The sequence below is a fragment of the Carettochelys insculpta genome, chromosome 11 (genome assembly GCF_033958435.1).
Source record: "Carettochelys insculpta isolate YL-2023 chromosome 11, ASM3395843v1, whole genome shotgun sequence".
Classification (NCBI taxonomy): Eukaryota; Metazoa; Chordata; order Testudines; family Carettochelyidae; genus Carettochelys; species Carettochelys insculpta.
In genome coordinates, this window is record NC_134147.1 from 23,022,235 (window position 1) to 23,034,780 (window position 12,546).

A 12,546-nucleotide genomic window follows, 5' to 3' on the forward strand; every position below is an offset into this window, starting at 1 on the left:
GGGGGTTTTTTTGTTTTGTTTTGTTTTGTTTTTTAATGTCTGGTAATATTTGTTTCCGGAAGTTCCTGACAGCTTTCTTTTTTTCTTTTTGTGTTATCCTTTAACTTGTGTAAGTAGAGTTTTGGCCTCTTTTATCTTGGTGCTATCATGTTTCAGCAATTTTGGATCATCATTTATCATTCCTCACCTCATTTACCTTTTTGTACTTTGAAGTGTTGAAGCTGTCACTGGGAATAGAAAATTGAAAATTTGCAACGCTGCTGTTTTCACTGAAATGAATGACTAGCAGTTTTAGCATTTTTATTAAAATTATGAAAGTTACATTGAATCAAAATAAGTATTAAAGAATCATTCACTAAATATTTGCATTTGACCTTGGTTTACTGTTACTTTGATTTCTTCTTTTTCTTCATGGAGGTTAATGTTTTTCACTTTTATAATTTCATATATAGTGCCCTACGGGCTCTGTAGTAAATCTACATTGAGATTTGTACTTAAAACAAGAATAGGTTGTTGAATGTAGTCTTTAAATTTACCACACTTTCTTGAGAGGATGATTAATTTTCAGTAATATTTCTTTATGGGAAGAAGGATTCTTTCAAAGATGGAGTTTACTTTCGAAAGAGCAGTGTCTACAATGGTTTTCTTTCACAAGAAGCTATTTTGAAATAAGAATATGCAAATGAGGTACCAATTATGCAAATCTGCACCTCATTTGCATTTTCAATTTACCTCATTTGCGTACCTCTTTCGAAAGAAGAATGCAAGTGTAGACGAAGCCTTATTGTTAGGTACTTTACTAGGAACATTTCTCTCTGCATCCATTTGCCATTTTTCCCTTTAAAATTCCTCATAGCCTTCAGGAAGGAAGTTTTTTGTTTTGTTTTTAATATAGGAAGATCAATGGGATTTGAGTGCAAAATGTCCAGAAGCCCCTTTGAAAATTCTAGCTTTCCTCAGGAACAGCAGCAAAAGTGATCAGTATTTATGTTTTTCAACCAGCTTTACTGATTACATTAATGATTCTGAAATTTGACGTATTTACCCAATTTCTCATCCTTTTAGTAACAATTTGTGGTGCTCTCTCAGCATGTGACACCCTACTGCTTTGCCTAACCTGTTCGAAAGCATTTGAATGATACTTGCTTTGTTGCTTAATTTTACAGCAAAAATGCTGTACTCTAGTATGTTTTTGAAAACTATATCAAAGCACATACCTTTCTCTCCACTCACATCTGTCTCTGTAATCTTTAGTATTTGAGCTTGCCAGTGAAATTAGGTGTTGTATTCAGTTGACCATTATTTCTTTATTTGTACTATACCTAGTTAAAGGAAATCAAAATGTAGAATTCATATACTGCCAAATAAGAAGAAACAGGACTTTAATATTAATCTGAGCCTCTGCATGTTAACTTACATGGTGCTCTGGCTAAAGCATAAGCATAGCACAGAGGTTTTCAGACTGTGGGGTATTTCTCCCTAAGGGGTGGGTAGAGGAAGTTCAGTGAGTGAGTAGGTATGTTAGGTGGCTAGTTCCAGCAGCAAGTGGCAGGGCCTGAGCCAGCCCTCATTGGTTAGTTGAATTAAAGTTGCAGGGAATTTAATTAAATTTGTGGGAAGGTCTCTGTTAGGTTTGTGTGTAGCATCCTTTGGTCTGTGTTTGGCCGTGGAGCTGCAATCAAAAATGATAACTCCAAGGGAGGACTCATCCCAAAAATATGGGCTTGCATTTCTGCAGATGTGCCTGTCATATCCTGTAAACTTGCAAACCTCACTGATTGAGAGCTCAATAGTCCCAATAGTTGGATTTATTGTAACATATACACACACACACATAGAAACATGTATGCACATATTGAATTATTGAATTTTATTAGATGAGTGCACTATTACAGCATGCAATAATGGCTGGTATGTATACTTTTGGACAGTCCTAGCAATAGAAAATGGGTAGGCAAAATTCACAGTTAGATGGAGGCCATTTGGGTGTCAGCGAGAAAGGTGGCTGAAATAATTTCTTGTATTGGATGAGCTACTGTTGGTGAGACAGAGAAGCTTTCAAGCTACACAGAGCTCTTCTTCAGGTCATCCACCCCATCTTTTCCGACTAATATCCTTATACCGCTATAGCTACAAGAGCACTTCATACTTGGACCTCAGCCATTTCTAAGGATGCTCCGTGGTATATAAATGACAATTGCATTAGTTGATGAACACCATTCAATAGACTTGTCTATAACGACTGAAATATTTGTCCTTATTTATATTTGTGACTAAGCTGTCATGTTTCGTCTGCATAGAAACACAGTTTATCATATTTTTTCAGTGAAAACACATATTTGCCCATGTTTCAATTTGTTTCTCACATGACCCATCTTAGGAACTGAAATTTCTTCAGAAAGCTAAAAGAAAGAACAAATGTGTGGTTTTAGTAATGGATGTCTAACTGCTTGATTTATTTATCTATTAACGTGCACATTGCTTGTTTATGAACATGGAGTTGATGGAGTTGGAAGTCGTCAATTGTCTATATTGTTGGAAAATGGATTTTGAAAATTTGAGTTACTGCTTAGCCATTAGCAGTGATACTGTAGGCCTTTGAGATTTTTAAATAAATAGCATAATTTCATAAAGTATATAATTACATTTTGGTTTAAGAGTTGTTGATATCTGAATTCTTATTTTGTGACAAAGAAAAACATCTTACCATGCATTTCTAATCAGGTTTTTTCTACCTCTTCTAGTGATGTGTCTTGTGATATGATAAATGTAGGATGAAGTTCAGTTTAATTATTGACAAAAGGACACATTCTTCATTTTTAATTCTCATCAAGTTTGCTCAAGTAATACATGTTTTTTCAGCAATCATGAGACAGTACTATCATTTTTAATATTAAAAGGGATTGAAAGACTTAACATCCCAACAAATTGTCTAGATCATGGTTTCCTTTGTAGTTTTCTTACCTGTTCCACTGTTAATTGTCTCACTATATGATAAGGGAAACACCCAGTGACTACCATTCTACTATTTCAAAGTATGTCCGCCAAACATTATTGCCCAGGGACTCACCCAAGAAAACTCCTCACAACTGAAGGAATTGTCTGACATAAATATGGCAAATATTCAATTTAAATACAGAAATATTTACTAAATATAATTAATGAAGGGTAAAACATAGTCTTTACAGGAAGAAGTGATTGTAGTTGATCTCCCAAAATGTCAGCCAGCCATCTTTGATCCATCATTTCATGACTCAAGGATCAAGGAAGTGGTCAGGAATCCATCTGAAATCATCTGTCCTCCCAGTCTTTAGCAGTAAGCCTGGACCATAAGCCCAAGTTTCTAATCTGAGAAGACGACTACATCAACCACTGGGCAACCCCCAGCATTCTCTACCAGTAGACGTCATTTATACCGGGCATTGATTAAATAGTAAATTCTTGATGTTAAAGGTCCCTTTCCCTAAGATTTCAGCCAAATCCTGGTCTGATTTCTCTCCCAGCCCATTTTAAAAATAGCAAAATGCCACCAGATATCAGTTGCATATTGGGTGTTCTAGCACACAACTTGTTCTCAGCTATCCCTTAAACCTTAATGGATGTCAACAGTAAAAAAGTTCTAATGGATTCCTGACAGATGCACCCTGTCATAGCTGAGTAACCCTGGGCAATCATGTAAAATCTCCAAGATGTCACCTCATAATCAGCAGAATGCTTTGCCATGTTTCTATTTATATTTGTTTTGTCTTGTCTAATGTAACGCCCAAGGCGCTCCTCCATACCCACCATTTCAGCATGCCAAACCATACTTCTGTGGCTAAGGAGAAGAAGTTCTTGAACTGGCACAATCACACTTGACTCTAGCTACCAGCCCAGGCCATGCCCCACCCTTATCTACTTTAGTCATTCCTGACCGATAGGACAAGGATCAGGTTAGATCGTGTGTAAATCTTCCCAGCCCTTCAACCTATTTGATTTTCTATTGAGGGGCTGGTAGCTCTCTGTATGCAGAGGATAGTGTTGTGTACCAGGATATAAATCTGCTTGGGAGAATGAAACCCATACAACATACAGGAAATTAAATGGACTTAAATGTTAATAATGTCAACACTCAAATGCATTAGCTCCTAATCTGTCTCTTGAAATTATCCAGCCACCAATGTCTGTGACATTGACATTTTGAAAATCTGAATAGGCAGTGGTGGAGGCAGCTCCTATAGGAAAAGGATTGTGCTCAAAAGAGTCTGGATGTGAAAATTAAAGTGTGCCAAGATTCTCCAAAATGTGGCCCTTAACTGAAATTTTGGTAAAGAGGATGTGTCACAATACAGCAACAGCAATATGTGAACTGGGTGGAGGTTTTGTATATAGTTTACACAATTTGCAACAGGGCATGTAGTTTCTCCAAAAAGTTTTCTCAGCATGAGCAGCTTCTCTGTTCCCTACTTTTGAAAAAATATGTGCCTGACTCAGTCTCCCTGCATCCCTCACTAAAACCTGGATGCTTAATGCCCTGAAAGATGGGATAATCTCACCTAACTTAAATACCTTCTGCACAAAAAAAAAGAAAAAAAAAAGAAAAAACAAAACCCCCCACACACAAGTAGAAAAACCCAGCAACCCTACTACTACTATAGCAGGTAAGGCTGCTTTAAATAGTACCTTGTACTTCCCTTCATGTGAGGATGAATAAGTTCCTCAAGATCTGCAGACTGACAGAATGGTGCAAGTCTGCTGGAGTATATACCCCTCCGTCATTTGTCTTGTAGTGAAGATGCAAATAGAAAATCTGCTATCTCTCAGTAGAAAAAGAGATAAGGTTTGAAGACACAATTTCCCAAGCAATCCCACTCTTCTTTGGTCTATGATGAAAAATCATTCCATGTTTTCCTCCTGAATGAGCCGGAGGCCTGGGGTCTCCCTAAATTGAAGCAATGTGTTTAAACCTGAGGTACAGAACCAGCCATTGTTTAATGCCACCAACTGGTCCAACAAACTCAAATCTGCTGGATATGAAGGCAAGAGGGGTGCTCCTGGATTTCTTACTGGCATAATTCCACTGACTCTGTCCTAGCTGATAAGAATTCCAAGTCTGAACCTGAGACAAATTGGTTCAATCATGGCAGATTTTTCATTGGGAAAGAGGTCAAACAGAGCTCCACCTGCTTATCTAATGCACCTACTGCTTCTACAGTCCTCATTTCAGCTCCCTTGTATCTCTCTTCAGCGATGTCAGCAAAGATACCCTGAACAACTGACCCCTTTGACTAGCAGAGTTGATGGGGTGGCAGGAAGGTGTGGGAGGGAAGAGATGGCTTGAGGCTGGCTAGGTTGAAACTTGAAAGTTGCAAAACTCATTTAGACGAAAGGCATGATCTCGTTTAAAAAGAAGAAAACTTAATTGGCTGCTGCTATAATTATGTTTTAACCATGGGTTGAAATAGCTCAGAGGTAATATATATTTCTTTTCAACTATAGCTTGCTGATGATCAGGGATTGGTTTTGATGACTACTGTTGCCATGCCGGTATTTAGTAAACAAAATGAAACTGTAAGTACTCAAACTGTGTTTCTACCATGTGATGCTTTGATGTCTGCAACAAAATGTAATAACTTGCAGAATTCTCATTATTATTTATTTGCTATTTGAATTTATTGTCATAATAAATTAAGCAAATATATTTATGCACAAATAATTATAGTGTAGAAACTATAGTTCTCAAAATAAAAGAATAAAAGTGTTGTGGCAGAGAGAAAAGACTGAGATGATGAATTTCATGTTGTGGTATTTCAGCCATGTGTCTCATTACTTCTACATTAGCTTTGTTATAGCAAATAATCTATATACATTTTCTCCTTTTAGCTAACTTGCTTATCTCAGATAGGTCCAGTGCATTTGCAATAGTCATATAGGTGGTTTGAATAGCTATGTTTTACAGACCTGTTATTTTAACATGATGCTATATTATTAAAGATAATTACATGTTTGTCTCATAATGTTTAATTTTTCTCTCTTGGTTAGCAGCTGGAATTGGAAATCTGAAAGGAAAAAGAAAAGTTAAATGTTCATCTGTAGCATTTTAGCTTAAAACTGCCTGGCAAATAGAAGTGCTTAATTGAGGGAGACCTTCCTTATCTGCTGAAACTTTGCACACTTTCTTGATTTAATTTTCAGGCTAAGGAAAGGAGGCCAGCTGCTGAGGGGGTGTGTTTGTGTGTGGCCAGGCAGATTAGCTCTATCCTCCTTGTAGTTGTTTAAGTAGTTGGCAGATTAGCTTACAATCTGTACTCCTCAGTACAATTTTTACAATATGAAAATAATTATTGATGGCATGTGTTGTTTCAACAGTTGTTTATCTGCTGAGTGGTCTGCATTTTCCTTTCCAGAGATCCAAAGGGATTCTTCTAGGAGTAGTTGGCACAGATGTTCCAGTTAAAGAACTTCTGAAAGCCATTCCAAAATATAAGGTAATTTACATATGATTGTTTCAGTTTACTTAACATATAGGATTGAATGAACAATAAAGATTTAGATTTATTTATTGCAAGGTATAAAGCAACAACTTTCCAAATTAGCAACTGAATCAGATTTCTGTTAGTGTGGGGCACAATATTCTACATTTTGTTTGCTTTTATAGTCCTCTATTATCGGTTAGTGTTAATGAATAACTGCCTGTAACAAAACAATTGTTGAAGTGCCGTGCTATGGAATATAGCATACATAAACTTTCCAGAAAATGAGGAGGATGTCATGTCCTGTGTAAGCCATACAAAGATGAACTCAACTCACTTTATCCTTAACTTTCTTTTCAGAATTCCTCCCTGCTTAATACTTCTACACCTGAAATCATCTATGTCCTTGTGCAGTCTGGTTAGGGCATGGGTCCTTTAGTTACATGTGACAAAGTGGGTTTTTGCCCACAAAAGCTTATGTCCCCATAAATCTGTTGATACTTAAGATGCCACAGGACTCCTCATTGTTGTTTGCAGATACAGACTAACATGGCTACCCCTCTGATAGCCTGGGTATGAGGACCTAAAGAAGTCTGAGTTCTCAATGATGCCCAGATTACAGGCCTAAAAGACAGGCAGGACAGATAGTGGTATCCACAATGATCAAGAAAAGAGGCATGGGACACTTGCTTGCTTTTGATTTTTATTTGTTTGCTTTGAGACAGGAGGGATTAACAACTCTGATTTATCAATATTGACCATATTAAGTTAATTCTATTGCTATGCAAATAATATATATCCCACAGAATTCTGTGTAATGCAAGTCAAGATATTTATAAGAGGCATTTTATTATCATGCACTTTAGTTATGGTGGCAAAAAAGTTTGAATTATAGCACCCATTTTCACACTCCATAAACATTTGTTCATTGTATAATATAAGGTATCTATTTTGGTAGAAGCACTTTTATAGATGCTTTGTATGGATATTCACATTATTCATTCAGTGACATTCATATAAGGATTTAATACTGTTGCTTGGAGATGGAATTCCATTAGCTTGGATGAAATGTGCTTTGTACAGTGGATGATGAACAGTAACAATTAACTGCTACCAGTAGTCCTTATTCAGTATGGCAGACCATAGGCAACCACAAGAGTTACAAGAACTTGGTGGAAGGCAAACATACTGGGAGCTGGGTTGGAGCCTTTTTGTTAATTGCCTGTGCTCAGAGAGGGTGTGGCCCAGCCTTCAAGGCAGGCAGCTGTGGCTTATTAAGAATCAGTCTGCAGCAAAAAGGCAAATCAGACACCTGCTGCCAGTTGAGGCTTTCTGGCTCACTGTAAAAAATTCCCCCTAGGTGGGTAGGGAGGGAGGAGACGAGAAACAGACCAGGAAGAGAGGCTGGAGGACTGAGATTTTGGAAGAGAAAAGCAGCTCATCCAGGTAGAGGGGATAAGGTGCTAGAGAGAAGTAACCCAGGAAAAGTCCAATCAGCTGTCTCCCAACTAGGGTCCCTGGGCCAGAGCCCAGAGTAGTGGATGGGCTTGGCCTCCCCCCACCCTTCCCCTGGAGAACCACTGTAGCAGAAGAACAGGGGTGTGAGAACCTTCTGAAGGGGTCTTATCCCTCCCCACTTTGACTTGCTGTGATGAGTCTGGCTCAGTAAACGAAGAACCTTGCCTCTGGAAAGAACCAACGCAGTGGAAGAGACCACTGTGAGTCTTTGAGGCAACCAGTTAAATCCGCCAAGAAGCACAGAACCCCCCTAGGGGGCCAACAAGGGACTTGTCACACAGGTAGAACTTGAATTTATTTCAGTGAGAGCTTGTCCTGAATGAAGACAGTGGGATTTGGCTCATTAATAGTCCATTCTTACATGCAATTTTGCAGTGATCACTCAGTTTCTTCTCTTTTGAGAGAGAGTCCCAATATTTCTAATGGAGATTACTAGAGGAAGCAGTAATGTTTCTGACAACAAAAGAAACTTTTTAAATGCAAGCATTGTACATCTTTACGCAGTGCACTGCACTGCACAATGGCAAAGTGCCACATTTGAAGCTACAGAAAACTTCAAACAGATAAATACTAATTCTTGAATGCATACCACCCACATTTATTTCATTACCTGACTTTAGTTTTGTTTAGAATTTTTTCTGCAATTACCCATTCATATAGAAAATTATGCTTCAGATCTGGTATTTAGCCAGGTGCAGGATCACATATCATAAAAAGATAGGTAAAATATGGCTCATATTGTTCTCTTTTTGCTTTACAAAGAGACACCAAGAGCCTACCACCTTCTGTTTTCCTTTGGTAAAGCTTATTGCTGCTGTTAATTCACAAAGCAACCTTCTTTATGGCAGATACAGTTGAATGTATGTCTGATAATTCTGAGCTAAATATAAAATAAATGTCAATGAGATAGGAGCTTTCTCTGATCTAACTATAATATCTCTTGAATTTTATCTTTCCAGTAAATGAGGTAAATCCTCACACTATCTGGTCTAGCTAGCACTCAGAGGGGTAGCGGTGTTAGTCAGTAGCTTTACAAAAAACTACCAGTCCTGTAGCACCTTAGAGACTAACACATTTATTAGGTCATGAGCTTGCATGTGTATGACCCACTTCCTCAAATCATCCACACTTGTTCAGAGGAAGTGGGTCTTGCTCATGACGTAATAAATTTGTGTCTATAAGGCGCCACAGGATTGCTTGTTACTAATCATCACTGTGACAAATGGCTCTGACTTGTGACAGATGATTTTGTATTAAGACCCCATTTAACAAAAATTTTAAGTCTGTGCTATACTTCATCACTCTTCAGTAATGTTTTAATCGTGTACTGAATTTAAGTATGCACTTCAGTGCATTGCCAAAGATGGATCATCTGCTGAAACACAGTGATTTTTATAAAAAGTAGTCTCATAACAAGAAATTGAAGCTAACTGGCAAATCAGGGTAATTTTTGGTTTAGAAGACACCACTGTGTATGTAAATATTTGAACACAAACATTCTTTTATTATATAACACATGGGAGAATTTTACAGGTAAACGTTGTATTACAATGTCTGAAAACTGAAATAATATTGTGAAAAAGATAGTCATTGAGTCTAAATCTAAGTCTGCCAATATTTACAATGGTAAAATTCTGGTATGTACAGCACCTATAGAAAGACACTGGATCAGTGCCCAGTTTATGCTAAGAGATGTTTTAATGACAATATCAGTGATTTGAAAATACATTTATTGTAGTTAGTGAGTGCAACCAACTGTGTAATAGAAATGTTTTCAATTGGTAGGATTGTTATTTAAATAAATGCAGTGCTAACTTTGATTAGTTTTACTTTTAAGCTTGATGGAATTTTTCATTGCTCTCAAATGAGTTCTCACACTTCTGTTAAGTCCAAAATGTAAATTACATGAACTTTTGCATTAGAATTCACCCTTGTTCTGTGTACATGGAAGTAAACATGAAATAATTTGGCAATGAAGCAGACTTAAAACTCCTGTATGTAAATATCACTGATAATAGGTCACCTCTTGTTCTGTCTTCTCATGGGAGCAGTCCCATTGATTTCAAAAATTTCATTGCTCTATGGCAGCTACTTTGCAAATAAAAAAGCAGAACCTGGGCCCTCCTGTTCATTTGTGAGTTTCTTAAATTGCATCGTTCCTTCCTGTTAACACATAGCGTAACACATCAGGCTTATGTTTTTTTCTTAACTAATTAATTTTTAAAAATTCCCCTCGAGTGCATAGGAATAAGTATCCAAGACAGCAAAATGTGAATGACATTTTAAAAATTGTGCTATTTGCCAAGTTCACAAAATGTCAACGATTGGCTCTTTGCATTCATTTTAATGAAATATTGTGTTGAGATAAGGTTTATGAATGCCAGGTTTAAGCCATAAATGGCTAAATGTTTGGCTGGTTTTTGTTTCAGAATTCACTGGAGAGCAAGGCAATTAATGTTCCTTTGGCATTTATTCTTACAGCTAGGTATTCATGGATATGCTTTTGCGATTACAAACAATGGATACATTTTGACGCATCCAGAGCTCAGACCATTGGTAAGAAAGCTATTTGTTAACCTATTTTGTATATTTATGGTTGTTATACTTACTTAATGTGTGAAAAATGTAATGAAGATCAAAATAGAGAGATGAGAAATGAGAATGAGAAATGCCACTATTTGAACATAGGGTATGTTCTAAGTTCTAAGCATGAATGCTTAGTGTATTTTACAATGTAATAGTAACAAATGTTAACACAAATAACTCTATGGTACATAAATATACAAGTCAGTTGGTAAAAGATACAGACCTCTATTACTACTGAATGGCAAAGCCAAAATTGCCATAATTATGTGCATTTTACGCTGAAATTGAATGCTCTATTACTGTGTAATAACCCCATTTGTCATTTTAAAGTGGATTCCAATTTAAAATATGTACAGAATTTTCAAAAAAGCATAGTTTATGGTAAAATAGGGACACAAGGGAATTTTTAGTGAAAGAGTAGCAACAAAGTTCACCTTTATTTCCTTTGTCATCTTGTTTCCATTAATCAAAATAAATAAAATAGAAGTGCCCATTATGCAAATATTTATTGACATAACACCCTGGAGAATAGCTTCATTCCTGATTGCAACATTGTTTAGGAATGGTGCATGCACGTGTTCATCACCATCAACCCTTAGTAAAGTACTGGTATTAATGAACTCACTCTAGTACACATGTGGATGCCATATGTATTTTTCAAGTAGGCACTTAGGGTAATATCTGATTTCAACAATATTTTAGCAGAAAACTGCAATATTAATTGGATGGCTAATTTCATATATAAATAAATTAGAATTATTGAAAAGTATGATTTATGAAATCATTAGCACATCCTGTATTTTCAGTCAGCACAAACATTTTGTCTGTCTAACATTTGGGTTAGAAATTACACACTCAATTAATGTTTTTATTTAATATGATTGTTTCCTTATTTATTATTTGACTGGAGGAAAGCAAGTGAAAATATCAACACTGGAACTTCCATGGGTGAATGGAATAGCTTCTTTCTTAGCCGCTTTTGCATAGAAACAGAGAACTAAACAAGGAGCAAGCTGCACACTGTAGTGTCCTTAAAGGCATGCCAGCTGAAATACGTTCGTTACATTTTTTTTTTCTACAGTAAGGAGGATTTCTCTTTCTGTTAAAAGTTGCTTGTGTTTCTGCAGTGAGGAATTTGCTGCAGGCAGGCAGGAAGGAGGACTATATCAGCAGGGTAGAATTTGGCACATTACAGACTAAGAAACAATAATTTCCTTGGTGATGGTCGTTGCAAATTAATCCACCTTGTTTCTTACCATACAAACATGGCACCACTCATAGTGCATACAAATAGTGCAGTAGTGCATATAAATAGTGCAGTTACCCTAACATTTTACCATAAGATATTATTTCCTATCCCACGTTCCATGGGCACTGCTCAATTATGGTGAGTATGTATCTTCCGCTAGTTATTGGAATGGGTACCTCTGCCTCCAAGGTAAGTCAAGACTAGAAAAGAAAAGCCTCCAATCTATCTTATGCCTCCATTGATTGTTTATCAAATTGCAAGTTTTGAGTCAACATGTAACCACTCCATGCATTCAAATTTTCACTATATCTGTATATGTAAACACAGAAATTGCTATAATGGGTCAGTACTATGGTCCATCTAGTCCAGTAATTTGTCTCCAAGAGTCTGCAGCACTAAAAAAGGTACAGAAAAAGTGGAAGAAACTTGGTTGTGAGCAAAAGTCTTGTATTCTGCATCACATCACCCATGAATATTTCATCTTAATCCCTCGTGGATTTAGCAATTTTCTTAAATTTAGAAGCGTAAGTTTTTATGTCTTTCCAAGATTTTATATAAATCCCTAATCTTTTTATAATCTTATTCTTTTAAATGGCATCCTGTGGCAGTGAGTTCTACAGTTTGTTTATATCTTGTATGGGAAAAAGTATTTTTATCAGTTTTTAAGTTGCCATCTTTCAAATATAAACAAATACCCTTCTTTCCTCATTATGAGACAGAGAAAACAGAGTACCTCATCAA

At 36.6% G+C, this 12,546-nt stretch overlaps 1 protein-coding gene across 1 annotated transcript in view; it reads left to right on the forward strand.

Moving 5' to 3' along the window:
• CACNA2D3 (calcium voltage-gated channel auxiliary subunit alpha2delta 3) overlaps positions 1 to 12,546 on the forward strand; it is a 710,484-nt gene that overhangs the window by 522,480 nt on the left and 175,458 nt on the right. The window contains exons 15-17 of the mRNA XM_075005060.1: positions 5,479 to 5,550; positions 6,387 to 6,467; positions 10,452 to 10,526. Of these exons, the coding sequence (XP_074861161.1) occupies positions 5,479 to 5,550; positions 6,387 to 6,467; positions 10,452 to 10,526 (228 nt within the window). The remainder of the gene's footprint in view (positions 1 to 5,478; positions 5,551 to 6,386; positions 6,468 to 10,451; positions 10,527 to 12,546) is intronic.